General features: G+C 49.8%; 6 protein-coding genes across 6 annotated transcripts; 5 read left to right on the forward strand and 1 right to left on the reverse strand.

The window, feature by feature from the left end:
* Nucleotides 1-2,242: 2,242 nt before the first annotated feature.
* On the forward strand, nucleotides 2,243-5,175 carry ura7 (small subunit rRNA maturation protein UTP4; the record flags this gene model as incomplete). Its single annotated transcript, XM_057111024.1, has 3 exons — nucleotides 2,243-3,299; nucleotides 3,361-3,593; nucleotides 3,652-5,175. The coding sequence occupies 3 exons, from the start codon at nucleotides 2,243-2,245 to the stop codon at nucleotides 5,173-5,175; spliced, it is 2,814 nt and encodes a 937-aa protein (XP_056978250.1).
* Nucleotides 5,176-6,150: 975 nt separating this feature from the next.
* N7484_000604 (putative Yippee zinc-binding protein Moh1) lies at nucleotides 6,151-6,535 on the forward strand (the record flags this gene model as incomplete). The annotated part of the gene is made up of 2 exons (XM_057111025.1): nucleotides 6,151-6,249; nucleotides 6,302-6,535. 2 exons carry the CDS (start codon nucleotides 6,151-6,153, stop codon nucleotides 6,533-6,535), a joined length of 333 nt encoding a protein of 110 aa, XP_056978251.1.
* An 861-nt stretch (nucleotides 6,536-7,396) lies between these two features.
* On the forward strand, nucleotides 7,397-8,739 carry N7484_000605 (alcohol dehydrogenase family protein; the record flags this gene model as incomplete). Its single annotated transcript, XM_057111026.1, has 6 exons — nucleotides 7,397-7,530; nucleotides 7,605-7,751; nucleotides 7,806-7,902; nucleotides 7,947-8,411; nucleotides 8,462-8,583; nucleotides 8,637-8,739. The coding sequence occupies 6 exons, from the start codon at nucleotides 7,397-7,399 to the stop codon at nucleotides 8,737-8,739; spliced, it is 1,068 nt and encodes a 355-aa protein (XP_056978252.1).
* A 1,385-nt stretch (nucleotides 8,740-10,124) lies between these two features.
* On the forward strand, nucleotides 10,125-11,354 carry N7484_000606 (KH domain-containing protein; the record flags this gene model as incomplete). The annotated part of the gene is made up of 2 exons (XM_057111027.1): nucleotides 10,125-10,509; nucleotides 10,654-11,354. 2 exons carry the CDS (start codon nucleotides 10,125-10,127, stop codon nucleotides 11,352-11,354), a joined length of 1,086 nt encoding a protein of 361 aa, XP_056978253.1.
* Nucleotides 11,355-12,813: 1,459 nt separating this feature from the next.
* On the forward strand, nucleotides 12,814-14,486 carry N7484_000607 (pectin lyase-like protein; the record flags this gene model as incomplete). Its single annotated transcript, XM_057111028.1, has 3 exons — nucleotides 12,814-13,760; nucleotides 13,841-14,041; nucleotides 14,090-14,486. The coding sequence occupies 3 exons, from the start codon at nucleotides 12,814-12,816 to the stop codon at nucleotides 14,484-14,486; spliced, it is 1,545 nt and encodes a 514-aa protein (XP_056978254.1).
* A 347-nt stretch (nucleotides 14,487-14,833) lies between these two features.
* Nucleotides 14,834-16,206, reverse strand: N7484_000608 (putative secretory lipase; the record flags this gene model as incomplete). The annotated part of the gene is made up of 2 exons (XM_057111029.1): nucleotides 14,834-15,730; nucleotides 15,778-16,206. The coding sequence occupies 2 exons, from the start codon at nucleotides 16,204-16,206 to the stop codon at nucleotides 14,834-14,836; spliced, it is 1,326 nt and encodes a 441-aa protein (XP_056978255.1).
* Between the last annotated feature and the right edge of the window lie 219 nt (nucleotides 16,207-16,425).

Raw genomic sequence — 16,425 nt, forward strand, 5'->3', positions numbered from 1 at the left:
GCTTGGCAGGAATCCCGGTCGCCTCTACGCGTGCTGATTCGGCGATCGCGTCAGATTGACCTTGTCTATATATTAATGCCGATCCGGAGGCTTTCCCCTCTTCGCTTCCGACGAACTTATCCAAAACCCTGACCTGGACGGGGGGAATGGCCTTCCCCTTCCGTCTTTCCAAGGTTCAGGCTAAAGCTGGATTACCATGGCAGGATGACAGGCTAGCTAGAAGTTATCCTTGATTCTGAGTGCACTAACTTCCCGCTGCTTTCTTAGATTAAATCTGAGCACCCAATTTTGTGAGATCTGCCGTGTTCAACTGGTACGCGTTCGATCGACAAGTGCTAACAATGGCACCCTAGCCTTTTTCCTGGGCCGGTCAGTCCTTACGCGAGATCCCAGCCTTCGAAGCGGGGGAGCTTGGGGGCTCAGATCCAAGATCGTGGCCCCGTCAGCCCGAAATGTGGATCTAGCAATTTAACTCTGATCAAGGCAGCATACGAGATGTCTTTCAATTGAGTTCAGCTTGCCGCTTCTACCATTGATCGTGGAGTGTCTGGCCTCGACCGCGCCAATTTGACACAAAGTATATTAATCTTGAAATCTAGTGCTTATCGGTTGACTTGGTGGCGAGCTATCGACTCTGGTGCGCACGAGCCTGTGCTGACGGAGGAAGGATCACCCCGCAGCACTGAGCAACAAATGAAAACCACCCAGTCCAACATGGTCAGCCACATCGCATCAACATGCCTGCAACTGAAGGAAGAAGCCGGAGTTAACCCTTCAATTTTTGGTTCGGACACTGTTCCCGGAGGGATGGAGCTTGTGTGGATGATAAAGCACTTCCTTTCTTCCCCTCATGCAGATCTCAGAACGAGCCAATCACAATCAAATTGAATTCCCGTCAGCTTTTGACCTTGCTTGTACAGCATTACGTCGCCTGCTGAACTCTGGCAGGGCCGATCGCTGGTAGCCTGCAACACAAAGTGTGGCACATCCTATCAGAAGCCCGGACCCCTCGATTAGCCCAGGCTCCTGATACATAAGATATGCATGATTCGGGATGACCACCTGAAAACCAGCCACAGTCCTGTCAAAGGACGAATGGGGTTGCTTCTGACGTGGCACCTATTTAGTGGGCCCTGCATGCAAGCAATCCTTATATGGAATCTTCAAGCTGGTCGCAAGCAGCAATACGGGATTGGATGTGATGCACACACCCGTGGGGCGTCAGATATTCAGCTGAACCTGTTGCATTGAATTCAGCAATGTTTGAAAGTATTCGCTAGATGGCTTCAGACATGATAACAATTTGCCCCTCCACTCAACAACGGCGTTCAACGCCCAACAATGATATACCCCTGTTTACGCCACCAGTGGCCAAGATATGGAATTGTACCCGACATTGGGTAGCCGACGTGCTAAGTTTGCGTCAGGTATCCAATAGTCTTGCCGAACTGACCTCCTAATTAGGATCTTAGCATGAACTACTCCGGGCGGCGCTTTTATCAGCAAGGTCTGGCTATAGTTGGCCCTCTGATAACAGTTGACGGCCTTTTAGCTATGGAACAGTCGAAAATCCTGCTTCTGCTTCTGCTACTGCAAGCGACAGAAGAAACCAAGGCCTATCATTTCTGCCACATTTCAACTGTTCTGTGTTTTGGAATACGCAGCTCAAACCGTTATTTAAAGTTGATACCTGTATTAATTTCCAGGCCACCAAATTTTACTACGTAGGTGTACTTAGCATCTAATGACAACTCGTTGAGATCTTTCCCAATCTACAGTATTCCAGCCCAACTTGAGATGACAACAACGCTGAGTAGTCAGTAATGCCCACTGCAATATAGCATTGACAACACTTGACTCAACAGCATGAGATCAACATAACCACAGGCCTTGCGATCTATTGTCGCGGATAGAACTACATATCCAGCATCCATTGCATGGATGCCTCAACCACAAGGCACTAAGACCAAATCACATGACCTAAACTCTCCGCCAAGATATTCCGGCCCGCTAAAATTTATCTACGGAAAAAAAAGTGATCGCGCATCAGACGACCAGCTTCGACATCGCACGTTATTTCCAATTTTTGTTCGAGATGAGTGCGTAAGGGTTTGCATCGCTGCCCGAGCTGAATTGAATTGATTTGATTCCCCACGCACCCCAACCCTCTTTTTCGCTGCTCTCATCAGTTTTATATCAATTTCAAAGAGCGCCTCGGCTTCAAAGCCCAAAAGTCTTCACCATGGATATCCACCGTTGTCGATTCGTTTCCTACAACCCTCAGGCAATCAACTCGCTTGCCTTCTCCCACCCACCATCCGCCGATCTCGCCGGACGAGGCGTACCGACCCTTCGACTTGCTATCGGCCGTGCGAACGGCGACATTGAGATCTGGAATCCGTTGCGCGGCGCATGGTTCCAGGAGTCTGTGCTTCGCGGAGGAAAGGACCGCAGCATCGAGGGACTGACATGGACTCTGGATCCCCAGGAGGAAGGGCCTGATGGTTCCAAGTTGCCCGGCCAACTGCGCCTGTTCAGCATTGGGTACTCTACGGCCGTTACCGAGTGGGATCTAGAGCAGGGACGCCCGCTGCGTCATTCGAGCGGAAACTATGGAGAAATCTGGTGTCTTGCTGCCCAGCCCCGCTGGCAGCCTACAAAGAGAGGCAAGGATGGAAAATTCCTGCCTCCCGCTGAGGGAGAGTTCACAGGACAGCATTTGGCTGCTGGATGTGCAGATGGTTCAATTGTGATCTTGTCTACCGCGGATAATGATTTGAAGTTCCTTCGCTTGATGCGCCCTTCTACCAAGAGAGCCCGTGTGCTCAGCGTTACCTTCCAGAACCGTCACACCATTGTTGCAGGATACGCCGACAGCTCTATCCGTTTGTTCGATATTCGCAGTGGTCAGCAGTTGAGGACGATTTCGCTCGGAAAGGGCCCTACGGGTGGTTCCAAGGAACTCCTGGTTTGGTCGGTCAAGTGTCTTCCTGATGGTACAATTGTGTCTGGTGACTCTGCCGGTGAAATTCGGTTCTGGGATGCCAAGAACTACTCTCTTATTCAGCGGATTCAGAGTCACTTGGCGGATGTGCTTGATGTGGCTTGCAGCTCAAATGGCGATACAGTGATTAGCGGTGGTGCCGATCAGAGAACAGTCGTATACCGCAAGCAGGCTGGTGATAAGGGTGACAAGAAGTCTCGTTGGGCCGAGCTAATGCACCGACGATACCACTCGCATGATGTCAAGACTTTCGCTGTTTACGAGACAAAGGACATCAGCATTGCCGTGTCTGGTGGTACGTACACACCTCCCATCAGATCTATCTACATGCTTGGGTACTAATTCATATTTTGCAGGCCCCGACGCAACTCCTGTTGTCTTGCCGCTGCGTGAATTCGGAAAGGAGCACCACCGGAAATTGTCCAACCTACCTCAGATCCCTCAACTTACCTCTTCGCCCGCCTCTCGTTTGGTGATGAGCTTCTGGGATAGAGAAGTCAGCTTATGGCGTGTATCCCGGGGGCCAACCTCTGTACACGAAAATCTTGATGGTCAAAGGCATAAATTGGTCGGAAAGGTTATGATCCAGGTAAGATTCTATTGTTCTTGTTGGGATGTTGAATTGTGCTGATACCATCTTCATTTAGGGCGAAGAAAACATCACCTCTGCCGGATTATCTTCAGACGGAAAATTGCTTGCTATTGCTACAGTCTCTGATGTGAAGTTGTTTACTGTTCGTCGTCGCAAGGGTGACGAGAAGGGAGCCTTGCGGATACAGAAGATTGATACCCCCAAGTCCCTCTCCTCCACAGGCGCTCGCCTTGTGGCTATTTCCGCCGACAGCAAGTGGCTTTCGGTGATCCGCCCTAACAGCGATGTTTATGTGGCAAGAATTCAGCCCGCCTCTTCGGCCACAGAGAAGCCTCAGGTCCTACCGCAATTGGCACACCTCAAGCGTGCCACACGTCATGTACGACACGAGAAGGCCTCTCACGGCACCCTGGGTGATTATGAGAGAGCTATTCGGACTGTTGTTTTCTCCGAAGACAGCAAGATCTTGGCTACGGGTGATCTGTCTGGTTGTGTGGATACTTGGGCTCTGAGTGCTGCGACCGAACCTATTACAAATGGCAAGTCTAAGAGCAATGGAGCCTCCGACTCTGACGACGAGTCCTCCGATGACGAAGACGAAGATACTGTCATTGAGGGAGAGCGTTGGAGCACTGCTGCTTCCGAGTCTCCCATTCCCCGAATGAAGTCAGGAATCACCCTTCTGTCCTTCCGCCCACAAAGCACCCCGACAAAGGCATTGACCAACGGTGCCAACCACACATCCGGAGAGGACAGGCTGATGGTCCTTACCAGCGAGCATCAACTCATCGAATTCGAGGCTCTCAGTGGAAAGCTTTCAGATTGGTCACGACGCAACCCCAAGGCTTACCTCCCAGCCGAGTTCCGGGGCGTGAAAGACCGTGCCATGGGCTGCATGTGGGATATCTTTGAGGGCCGTGAACGTCTCTGGTTGTACGGAACCTCTTGGTTGTGGATGTTTGACCTGCAGCAAGATTTCCCAGCCTCCGAGGATGTCGAGGCCGAGCAGAAGTCCTCTGGCCAGCTTGTTCAGGCTTCAAAGCGCAAGCGCGATCCCCTCGAGGACGTCGAAAATGACCGCAAGAAGGCCAACACTGGTGCTGGTGATCGCATTCCCCGTTCGCAGATGGACCTCCACCTTGGCACCAAGGTTCGCAAGATCGTTGGCAGCGACCAATCCCAGGGCGAGTGGATCTCACTCGACTCGGAACAGCCGCGTACTCTAGGAGACGATGACGAGGCTTACGAATATGACGAGACCTTCGCGGCTGGTAATGAGGGCGCCCTGGCTCGTCTCCGACGTGGGGACGCAATCGTTCAGCCTGACACCCCGCAAAAGGGATCTAAGGGCAAGCCGACTGTCAATGGACTTGGCGATACTCCGAAAAAGCAACTGGTCGTGGCCAATGACCAGGTTGCACGGCGTTGGTGGCACACGTACAAGTACCGCGACATCTTTGGTATTGTGCCCCTCAACACCACGTCAGGTGACGAGGCGGGCGGCCTCGAAGTTGCGATTATTGAGCGGCCTTTGTGGGATGTTGAGTTGCCTGGTCGCTATGTGAAGGATTATGAGTGAAATATTTAAAAAAGAGTTGTTTTGTCGAGGCTCTGTCTCGACCGTTGTGTAATATGGAAGAGCATGCAGGAGCACATTTGACTGGCGCTTTGTACAGGGATTCTTTGTCATTACCCAAAATAGATACTGGTTTTCTCTTATGCATTATGCAGTATTCCCGTATATGCTTTGCCTAGTAGTCCTCTAATTCCACTATAGGTTGCCTTACCGTGTCGTGCTGAGGGGCTAAGGCGGGATTTGATGTACAGGGGTTAGGGGCAAGCATTATACTTAGTCCTGTCTTAAAGTGGAAGAAGGATGATTGACTCGAACATTCGAAAGAAATCTAATCTGCAAGTATCGCCATGTATCATACTCGAAGGATAGAGGAATGACTTGTGGAGTCGAAGTAAACAGGTGATCTGAATCCGGTGCGGGGTGCTTTTGCCTGAGGTTGATTACCTGCTAACTCAACTTTCCAGTTTCAACAGTGCCTTCGCATTCAGAAGCATGGATTTTCCTTTCTTCTAAAGCTCAAAGATACTGCAAATCACTCCGTCATCCCTTAGGAAGACCGCAAGCCCATCTTCCACGTGAATTCCTCTTCCGATCTTATCGTGCGGAGGCCTTATCGTCATCCGAACTGCACCGACGTGACCTCCCTCTTCCCTCCTCTAGCTCTCTGGTCAGAGCCAGGACAACGATTCCATACCATCGAATTATCAAAGGGGTGAAGAGAGAAAGAGCATAGGGCCGGTCTCCCCGATACGAGCTGAGGGCCGGGCATCACTGACCGAGCACCGCCCGAAGTCGCTCAGGATACCGCATGAGCTTTCGTGACAGCCTAAAGCTTCCCAACATAAGCCGGATTCTGCGGACGCTTTCCTAGCCTGAGGCTTACCGTTTGCCTCATATACTTTTGAATACTGACCCAGCCTCCTTATACTTTGAAACCCTCTTTGACACCTCCCAGCGATCGCAACCCAACAAGCCAACATGGGTCTCACATACAATATCTACTTGACTTCCAACAAGATATTTGGTTGCAAGACATGCAAAACGCATCTTGCAGACTACAACGATATTATAAGTCGGGTAAGTCTCCAAGACGGTGTCACTCCATCAACCACTAACCCACCCTTCACAGAACTTCCGCGGCCAACACGGCAAAGCATATCTATTCAACATGGTCGTCAACGTCAACCAGTCTGACGCCGTGGAGCGTAGCATGACCACCGGCCGCCATATCGTACGCGACATCACCTGCCGCCAGTGCAACGAAACCGTAGGATGGAAGTACGACAAAGCATACGAGGCCAGCGAGAAATACAAGGAAGGGAAATTCATTTTGGAGGAGGAACTGCTCTGCATTGTGTGCTGAAGGCACGAACTCCATGGTCCCGACGAAGACCTCCGATACCATTCCATTACTCGCGATCAGATCAGCGATTCCTTTTTTACGCCCGCATATTTCTGCTGCCAGATTGATGATTGATTCAGCCGGTCTGCTTTTTTTCTTTTCCAATTGCCAGCCTTGGTGTTTCTGACAGGCGTTGCCGGAGCACATGTATTTTGCCAATGCGCCCTTTCCATGAGCCGCTTATTGCAGGACAGGGTAGGCTCGGGCGCACTAGGATGTTTTATAGATACATCCTAGACATGATGGCTATTGAAATCTTGTTTTAGTTTTTTTGAATTCGTGATAATCGAATCTCTACTCAATTTGGAATAGACGCAGCGAAGTTGGACTGCATTGGGCGAGATCTAGCTTTAATCGCTCTATGTAGACAGTGATCTCCTATATGAATCGATGGTAAATATTGGTTTCCCGAAGTGAATTCTCATAGATGTACCCCGCCTCGGTCCCGGTATCCAGATCTATGACGCTGATGCCCAACTTGAAACACCCCCAGCACAACACCACCACTCGAACTATTGTAAAACAATCATCAATCCCAGATGAAATAAACCTCCAAGCCCCCAGTATCTATCTCGAACACCCCAAACTCCGAACCATCCCACTTCCCTGCGTGGAAGAACGTTCAACCCCATCAACCAGTCGTCGCAGACCCACCACGCACAGAAAGCCGTAAATGGACCCGCAAATAATTCCTCAGCAATTTCTTTGACAAAGACCACTCGGAACCAGAGCTCCGTTCTCACAGACCATTCTGTTAAGCTCGGTTGATTCCGAATTACCCCTTCACAGCTTTCGTAATTTTCAGGCCCTCTTTACTACAAAATGGCTGCCTCTATGATGCAGGCTGTGGTTTTCCATGAGCCGTATAATGTTGCTGTTGAGCAGAGACCTATTCCTACTGTGCAGGAACCTGAGGATGTGGTTATTAAGGTGACGTATACGGCGCTTTGCGGGAGGTGAGTTTGGGTCTACTATATAGATTGTACAAAAATTTAGATGGTGGTTTTACTAATGGGTTGTTGTTATAAAGTGATTTGCACACTTACCGTGGTGTTGAGCCTGCTGAGCCTGGCTTTATCATGGGCCATGAGTTTGTAGGTGAGATTGTCGAGCTTGGCAGTGCGGTGAAGAGCTTCAAGATGGGGGATCGCATTGTTAGTGCTTTCACGACTTCGTGGTATGTATATATGTACTTTGAATCTCTTATGGATGATGCTAATACTGCAATCAGTGGCCAATGCTACTACTGCAAGCAAGGATTCTCCTCTCGCTGCGAAAAGAGCAAGCTTTTCGGATGTGAGGTTCTGAACGGTGGTCAGGCTCAATATGTAAGTTTAACCTTTCTCTTCAGAACCCAAGCTAATCCTATCAGATTCGAGTGCCCAACGCCGAAGGTTCGGCTATGATCGCCCCCGAAGGCGTTGACGACAAGTATCTCGTTCTTATGGGTGATATCTTTCCAACAGGCTACTTCGCCGCTAGCAACGCATTCAAGAACTCGACACCGCAGCAAATTGCTGAGCAAACTGTAGTCGTTATCGGCTGTGGACCCGTTGGTCTTTGCGCCCTGATCAACGCACTCGAGTTCAAGCCTAAGCATCTTCTGGCTGTTGATTCTGTTCCGTCTAGGTTGGAGCTTGCGAAGTCTCTTGGTGCTGAGCCGTGGAACTTCATGACTGATCGTGAGGGGTTGGATAAGCGCGTTCTGGAGTTGACGGAGGGACGCGGTGCTGATGCTGTTATTGAGGTTGTGGGATTGAGTCCTGCGCTAAAGACTGCTTATGATCTTTTGAGGCCTTGGGGTACTATTAGCAGTGTTGGAGTTCATAATGCCGAGGTAGGATGATGATGATGATGTTTGGATTGGATTTTACTGATGATTTACAGATTCCTTGGGGCGGTGCTGATGCCTATAACAAGAACCTTACAGTCCAGATGGGTCGGTGCCCCGTGAGGTCGGTTGCACCGCAGGCTTTGGAGATTTTGAAGAAGAACCAGCATAAGCTTGGGTATGTGGATTCGCCTTTTACCTTGGAGCGCATGGTTTGCTAATTATCGTTAGATTCATGACTGAGAAATTGATGCCGCTGTCGCAGGCTGTGGAGGCATATGAGTTGTTCAATGCTATGAAGGTTCAGAAGGTTATCTTCTTGCCTGACCAGTAGGGTTGGGTTGTCAGTTCTACATAAAATTTCATGCATGGTGGTGTATAGGGTGGGTGGTGTATGGGTTGAGGGTTGATTCGATGTGGACTTGGTTGTGAGGCTTACTATTTCGATGCATTATCTAGCTGGGGTTGGACAGTATATCGAATAGAGAGGAGTTGTTCAAAACAAGATGGATATTCCAAGTCGGACTGCACTCCAGAGCTTCAATACTCCATTGATTCGTCAACCCCGCAAAAGCAAGGGGGAGTCCAGTTCCTTGCATTTGAGCATTCCCCACGTCAGGTCAGGGAAGATTCTTGTTAGCGTCCAATAATGACAAGATGACAAGTATAAATCTCATGCTCAACCCAAAGCGCATTCTGAACGTTTCGTAGTCAATGTGGGCCCGGCCAAGGTTGCACATTCAAATTTCTTATCCCAGCTGATCAAGATGTTAAGTATAGCTTGGGTCAACAGCAAGAGTCGGATGAAGACGGAAACATTGTTTTCTCTCCAACCGTTGAAGCTGGGGGGTGTCTTGGGATCCACAAGAGCTGCACGTCTGTACCACTCGACTTGGTCGTGTGCCTGTTCTCGCACGAGATCAAATACCATAACATGAGCCTCCATGAGACTCAGAAGTGAAGACTCCGTAGATCAAGCTTGAGTATTCGATTGAATTAATTGATTCAGACTGAAAGGCCCAGAATGCGCAATGGGGCACTGCACAGTGGGTATAGTGGACTAGTGACCGAGATAGGAAGATGATCCGGTGCGACTTTGGTCGGATATTTCACTGGAAGTAAAAGATGAATAATATTGATGGCAAAGAGAAATAGACTTGTGAATGGACTCGATGTGTGTAGTCTATATTCTAGATGGGGTGGGTGAAGGTAGCGTATGATGTATATCATGGGTGGGTGGAGATGATGTATCCATCAACTGGTGTCTCCGCTAAACTCACCACATTCCCTCTTCCAACTCTTTCACGACGACTTCCCCCTCCTCCATCTCCAACTCTCCTCCCTCCCACCCTTATTCTCGTCCTCTTTTCCGCTTTCCCCCTTTTCCTCTTCTCCCATTTCTCCTCTTCCTAATTCCCGCTCCTCCCCTCCTTTTCCCCTCCGCTGATTTCTCCACAATCTCGGACCCTCATCGGTACGCTACCCATCCACGTTTGAGTCTTCTGCCAACTACACTGGCTCTGATCATGTACTCCGTGATCGCGCAAAGTCACTTGTGATGTGCGCTGCTATTTTGACCCCGCAGAAGCTGACCATGGTGTTACTAAGTGAAGCTCCCCTCTTTTCCGCGACCGTCTGACTTCCGAACTCATCTGAATCCGAAACCCCCCCCATCTCAACACCGACTCTTCCCCCGTTTCCGCATAAATAATGGACGCTATGGATGCCACCGAGGTTCACCAGACTGTGGTCGAGGAGCCCATGCCCGACGCCTTCAATGATGTCCCCGAGGGCGACATTGATGCCACCCCCAAGACCGAGGAGGAGTACGCGGCGTCGATGCTGACTCTGCGTGCTATCGTCTCATCCAAGGAGGCCGGTGTTATCATTGGCAAGGCCGGAAAGAACGTTGCCGACCTGCGCGATCAGACCGGCGTCAAGGCGGGCGTGAGCAAGGTCGTTCCTGGTGTTCACGACCGAGTCCTGACTGTCACTGGTCCCCTGCAAGGCACTGCTCGCGCCTATGCGATCGTGGCCAAGGGACTTCTGGAGGGAGCCCCGCAGATGGGCATGGGTGGTGTTGTCTCCAACAATGGGACCCACCGTAAGTACTTCGATTTTCCCCACCTGGGGTTCAAAGAGTCTCGTCGAGGGATTATTTGTACTCTGGGAGATGCCTCTGTAGATTCCTTGCGAATATGGAGCGTTTAGACTAGATCAGGACATTTGCTAACTGCGTTGGTTTTAGCCGTGCGACTCCTCATTTCCCACAACCAGATGGGCACCATCATCGGACGACAGGGCTTGAAGATTAAGCACATCCAGGACGCATCGGGCGTGCGCATGGTCGCCCAGAAGGAGATGCTCCCTCAGTCTACTGAGCGCATTGTGGAGGTGCAGGGCACCCCCGACGGTATCGAGAAGGCTGTCTGGGAGATCGGCAAGTGTCTCATCGATGACTGGCAGCGTGGAACCGGCACTGTGCTCTACAACCCCGCTGTGCGCGCAACAATTGGCTCTCAGCCTCTCACCAACAACGGCAACGCCGCCCCGGCAGCCGGCAATGGGTATGCTAGCCGTCAGTACAATCGCACCGGCAATGGTGCTGACTTCAGCGACAACAGTGGCTACAACCGTCGATCCAACTCCGATGCTGGTTCTCGCGGATTCCCTCTGGTTACCGAGGATGGCGAGGAGATTCAAACCCAAAACATCAGCATCCCCGCGGACATGGTTGGCTGCATCATCGGTCGGGCTGGAACCAAGATTACCGAGATCCGCCGGAGCTCTGGAGCCCGCATCTCTATTGCCAAGGCTCCCCACGATGAGACTGGTGAGCGCATGTTCACCATCATGGGCAGTGCCCAGGCCAACGAAAAGGCCCTATACCTTCTTTACGAGAACCTCGAGGCTGAGAAGACTCGCCGTCACCAGCTGCCCCAGGAGTAAAGGATATCTAATCCTGGCAGTCTGAATGAAATCGCTTGACACGATTCCTTTTGTGTTTCTTGAACCTTATGACTTCAGAGACTGTCGGTCATGATCAGCGGCGGTCATGTGCAAGCGCGTTTCCTTTTCTCTTTTGATTCCCGTTACCGATTCCTTCTCCCCTCGCCTCGACTTACGAGGTAAAAGTTGCAGTGATATGTTCTCCAGGTTGGATATTGGTTCTTGCAGTTCGACTGGGCTCGACAAGATTTGACCGCCTTTCCTCGAGTCACTTATCGTACTCTCTTTTACCTCGGAAATCCAGCCTTCGTTTCGCCAAAATCCCACGCGATCAACCACCTATATCGCATACCTTTTTCTTTGGCTTCTCCCTCCCAGTCTCTACCTCTTGCCACCTCATATTTTTCCTTCCCGCTTTTGTCTCCTAAACCCTAAACATCAAATCATCTCTCCAGGGACTATGTTCTGTAGCCCTGACCCATCCGCCCCTTTCTCATGTCCTAATTGCAATGCTCGCCCCCTATTCTTTCCTAGTCTGCGCCTCTTTTCGAAACTCCTCAAACCCGAAAAAAAAAAAACCATTTCATACCTCCTGTTCTCCTAATTCTCGTCTTCAATCCGCCCTTCTATTTCTCCATTTGCTCTCTTGTTCCTCCCAATATTTTACGTCCAAAGTGACCGGGACATGTCACCGCATATCCAGAGTTTACACTCCATATTCAAAAGACGATACCTCTGCCATGGATAGGCATACGATATGGTCAATATTGTTCTTTGTACTTCTGCCGTAGACGACCTAGTTATAGTTTACAGAGATGTAGGTTATGATTAGCTTAAACCGAAGCTGACTCGAAGCTCAATAAGCCTGGTGGACCTATGTGTCGTTGTATTTGAGAATACGGCGTATACGAAGCTCGGCAGTGATTTATCTTGACCCCTGATCGGCATCTGTTGATGGTTTCACCTTGATCAAATTCTACCCCCGTATGATCCATATCCGTTGTATTTGAGAATACGGCGTATACGAAGCTCGGCAGTGGTTAATCTTGACCCCTGATCGGCATCTGTTGATGGTTTCACCTTGATCAAATTCTACTGCCGTATGATCCATCTCCGTTGTATACGGCCCAACGTGGTAAGGTCTAATGGGCCAAATGGGTCATATTAAAGACATGAAACAGCCATGACCCTCGCTTAAAATTCCCGGCGGGTTCCATTGATATTAAGCGTTAAGAAAGATCTTTCATTGGATATTTCTCAGCGCTTACTGGGTGATACTGCATAGCATGAAAGGATGTAAATTAACTCGGCAATGATGGGTCTCCACAGCGCCATTAATACCCTAAACCCACCCCCTTTGCCGACATTATACCATATAGTCTGACGGCAGGAAATTTATAACTACAAGTATCCCCGTCACAAGGGCACTTCCAACCTCCAACCAGCTGTATCTCCGGAAATGTGGTCAAGTCTCATTTTTATCGCCTACATCGGACATGCATCCGCAACCCTATCCGGCCGAGTCGGCCCAATAACATCTTTCGCCTCAAAAGCAGCAACAAAAACCTGCAACATAATCAACTACGGCGCCACAACAAATGGCTCAGACATTAGTTCTGCACTCTCATCTGCATGGAGCGACTGCGCTGTCGGAGGTCTTGTCTACGTTCCACCAGGCAACTGGTCCCTATCCACATTTCCCTCACTCAAAGACGGTGAAACAAGCGCTTTCCAACTAGATGGCGTAATCCACCGCACAGGCTCAGATGGCGACACGATGCTCTCATTCCGAAATTGCAAAGACTTTGAGTTCTTCTCCGGAAACTCTCAAGGCGCAATCCAGGGCTATGGAAATGAGTACCTGGTAAACGGTGACTACGGACCCCGGTTAACTCGGTTCCAGGATATGGGCAATTTCTCAGTTCATGGGATTGCGTTGGTGGATTCACCTTCGTATTATTTGACGCTTGATACCGTTACTAATGGTGAGATTTATAATATCGTGATGCGGGGTTCTACCGGTCTTGGTGGGACTGATGCTATTGATATTTGGGGAAGTAATAATTGGGTTCATGACGTTGAGGCGACGAATGGGGATGAGTGTGTGACTGTCAAGAATCCTGCTGCGAATTTCTTGATTGAGAGTGTTTATTGCAATTGGAGTGGGGGGAACTCGATTGGCAGTTTGTCTACTGGGACTGACATCTCGGATATCACTTATCGGCATATTTATGCTAATAATGCTGATCCTGCCTTCATCAAGTCCAACGGTGGGAATGGGACCGTGAAGAATGTGGTTTGGGATACTGTTACTGTGCGGAACTCGGCTTATCCTCTTTCTATTGATTCTGATTGGGGGGTGCGAAAGGGGAGGATGGGGTTCAATATACCAATTTTACCTTCAAGGTTTGTCTATCGCCTTGAATATCTCTGCTGATTTGGCTGTGACTGACGGAACAGAACTGGCATGGCTATAACGATAATAGCCGTCGTCCCAATATCAGACTGTGGTGTCCGGCTGGAGTTCCCTGCACGGATATCAAATTGGAGAATGTGAATCTCTGGACTGAAGACGCTGGCTATGCTGTTCAAGATTGCTATAATGCATATGGACAAGGCGCTTGCATGAGAAATAGCTCTGGCTCTCTGTCGACATTCACTTCAGCCCGTACCATGACTGCTGCGCCGTAAGTACTCTCTATCTGGACTAAGATTTCATCACTGACATTGTCAAGATCGTACTCGACGAATTGGATGCCAAATGATTTCTCTACGGGGCTGCTTGCCAATTCTTCTTTTACGATTCCTCCGGTTCCGACTAGCTTTTACCCGGGATTGAAACCGAGTTCTGCGCTTCTTCATCTTTCTGGGCCTGGTGGGTTGGTTTCTGGGAGTGCTAGTGCATCTCGAAGTGCTAGTGCGTCTAGAACTGCTAGTGCTTCTCCGAAGATTACATCGACTCCTCTCACTCAAAAGTCGGAGACTAGATCTGCATCTTCTGAGCCCACTACAACCTCGGCGGCTGCTACCACGGAGACTCACTGTGGGAACCGACCACCTCCTCACCCTGTTCCTATGGGCCATGAGCATGTGGCAGAGCACCTGAGAAAGCATAACCATGGATGGCATTAGTTCTAGCAGTTAGTGGCTCATAATTTTGTCTTCCTGTTCAAATTTTGAATACATGTATAAATCTCTTACACTTCAATGATATTCAACGGAATCCAGATAGACATAGATTTTGGATGTCGGACCGGTCACCAAACCTTGTCCAAGCAGATATTATGGGAAATTAGCAGATCAAAGATTATCAACTATGCCGTGCCTGGTATAAATGACAGTGCTTTCCCTTGGCGCCTTTGAAGGTACTCTGAGTACACTCCAGGGCCTGGCGGATATCCGACATAGGAAACACAGCGTCCACCTTCAACGCTGCCATGCCATCACGCATGAGTTCAAAAGTTCAGCGACAGACTAGACTAAAGCGACCCACCCAAAGTCGACTCAAGAATAGAATAAAGCTCCTCCCCAAAGAACCCTACAGAGTCCAAACTCAACTCACTAACAACCACATCCTTCGTCTTACACCCACCACTCACCTCAACGCCCTCCAACCTCTCCTTCAACCAAGCCAACGCCCCCGCCGAACCCACAATACCCTCAGTCTCATGGTTCCCCACTAAATCCCTCAGATACTCAATTCTCGCCCCATCAGCACAATACTCCGCCACAAGCTCATCAGTATCAGCAACAGGACTAATCTCATCCCCAACAGCCTTGTAAATATAAAGCGGCGCAACAGGAACCCCCCGAAGCCCCAACTGCCCCGTCCAATGGAAAACAGATCTGGGCACACTCATCTCAAACGCAGCCTTTCCCCCACGGAAAAACGAATACAAATTCTTCCCCAGTCCCCTAGACGTCGCTTGAGCTAGACACCCATTTGCGATATAATAGAATTCATCCGTCTGCTCAGGTAACAGATTCTCTTCCAACCATACAGACATATTGGGGAAAGCTTTCGATTGTCCATATATACCCGAAAACGCTAACCCAACCGCAGAGGTATCATGGATTGTTTCTACTATCGAGCTGATATTAGGCACCGTGCCTCCGACTGCTATGCCGGCGAAATCGAGCTCAGGCGCGTAGGATGGTTGCAGCTCTGCGGCCCAGGTGGACGCTAGACTTCCACCCGAGTAGCCCCATAAGGCGTATTTAGGGTTTGAGAGGCCGAGGCTAGATCCAGAAGAGAGGACTGCACGGGTGGAATCTAGGACCGCATAGCCGGCTTGAAGACCCGTTGTGTATTGCGCTTGCAGGCCTTCGTAGTCGGTTGTGTAGAGCCACCAGCCTTGGTTTAGGGCCGCTACCATCTGTTTGTGATTAGTTTGGGTTGGATTTGGAGGGATGGGATACGTACGAATGGGACATCTTCTGAGACGTTGCCTGCGAGTAGATTCGATAGGCTTTCATTTTCGGCTTGGAGTGTGTAGGAGGGACTGCAGTCTACGTTTGCACTGTCGTAGAATGTTTGGTAGCCCAGGAGTTTTGTTGGGTCGGAGTTGTAGGGCTCGATTAGTGTGACGACGGCTGCGGCGGCGTCACCTAGATTATCCGTTGTCCGGAATAAGAATTGGGACACTGCCTTGACGGATATATTCACTGGGAAGGAGAGGAAGGATTCCAGCTGGGGATCCACGGTGCGAGAGCGGATTACCTCGCCCGGATTATAGGTGTGTATATTGGCTGGTTGGTCATAGAAGGCATCTTTGGATGGTGGGATGAGGGCTGATGTGAGGACGGATGGGAAGAACGAGATGAAAAATGTGATTAGGAGGGTTGACCACATTTTGCACGGTATTCTACTGCTGTGGATTTGTTGATTGTAGCAGACCGTTCCCTATTTATACTTGTACCAATGTCTATGTCTAGGTCCTAGGCGTAGTTTACTTGTGTTTGATAGGTCAGATATGTGACCCAGGTGTTCTCGGGTGATTTTTATTGCATAGATAGTGCGATCCTGCGAGTTGTGTCGATCTTCCAAGATCGTGGAGCCCGATCTAACCGT

The sequence above is a fragment of the Penicillium longicatenatum genome (genome assembly GCF_028827895.1).
Source record: "Penicillium longicatenatum strain IBT 33135 chromosome Unknown contig_11_segment0_segment0, whole genome shotgun sequence".
Classification (NCBI taxonomy): domain Eukaryota; kingdom Fungi; phylum Ascomycota; class Eurotiomycetes; order Eurotiales; family Aspergillaceae; genus Penicillium; species Penicillium longicatenatum.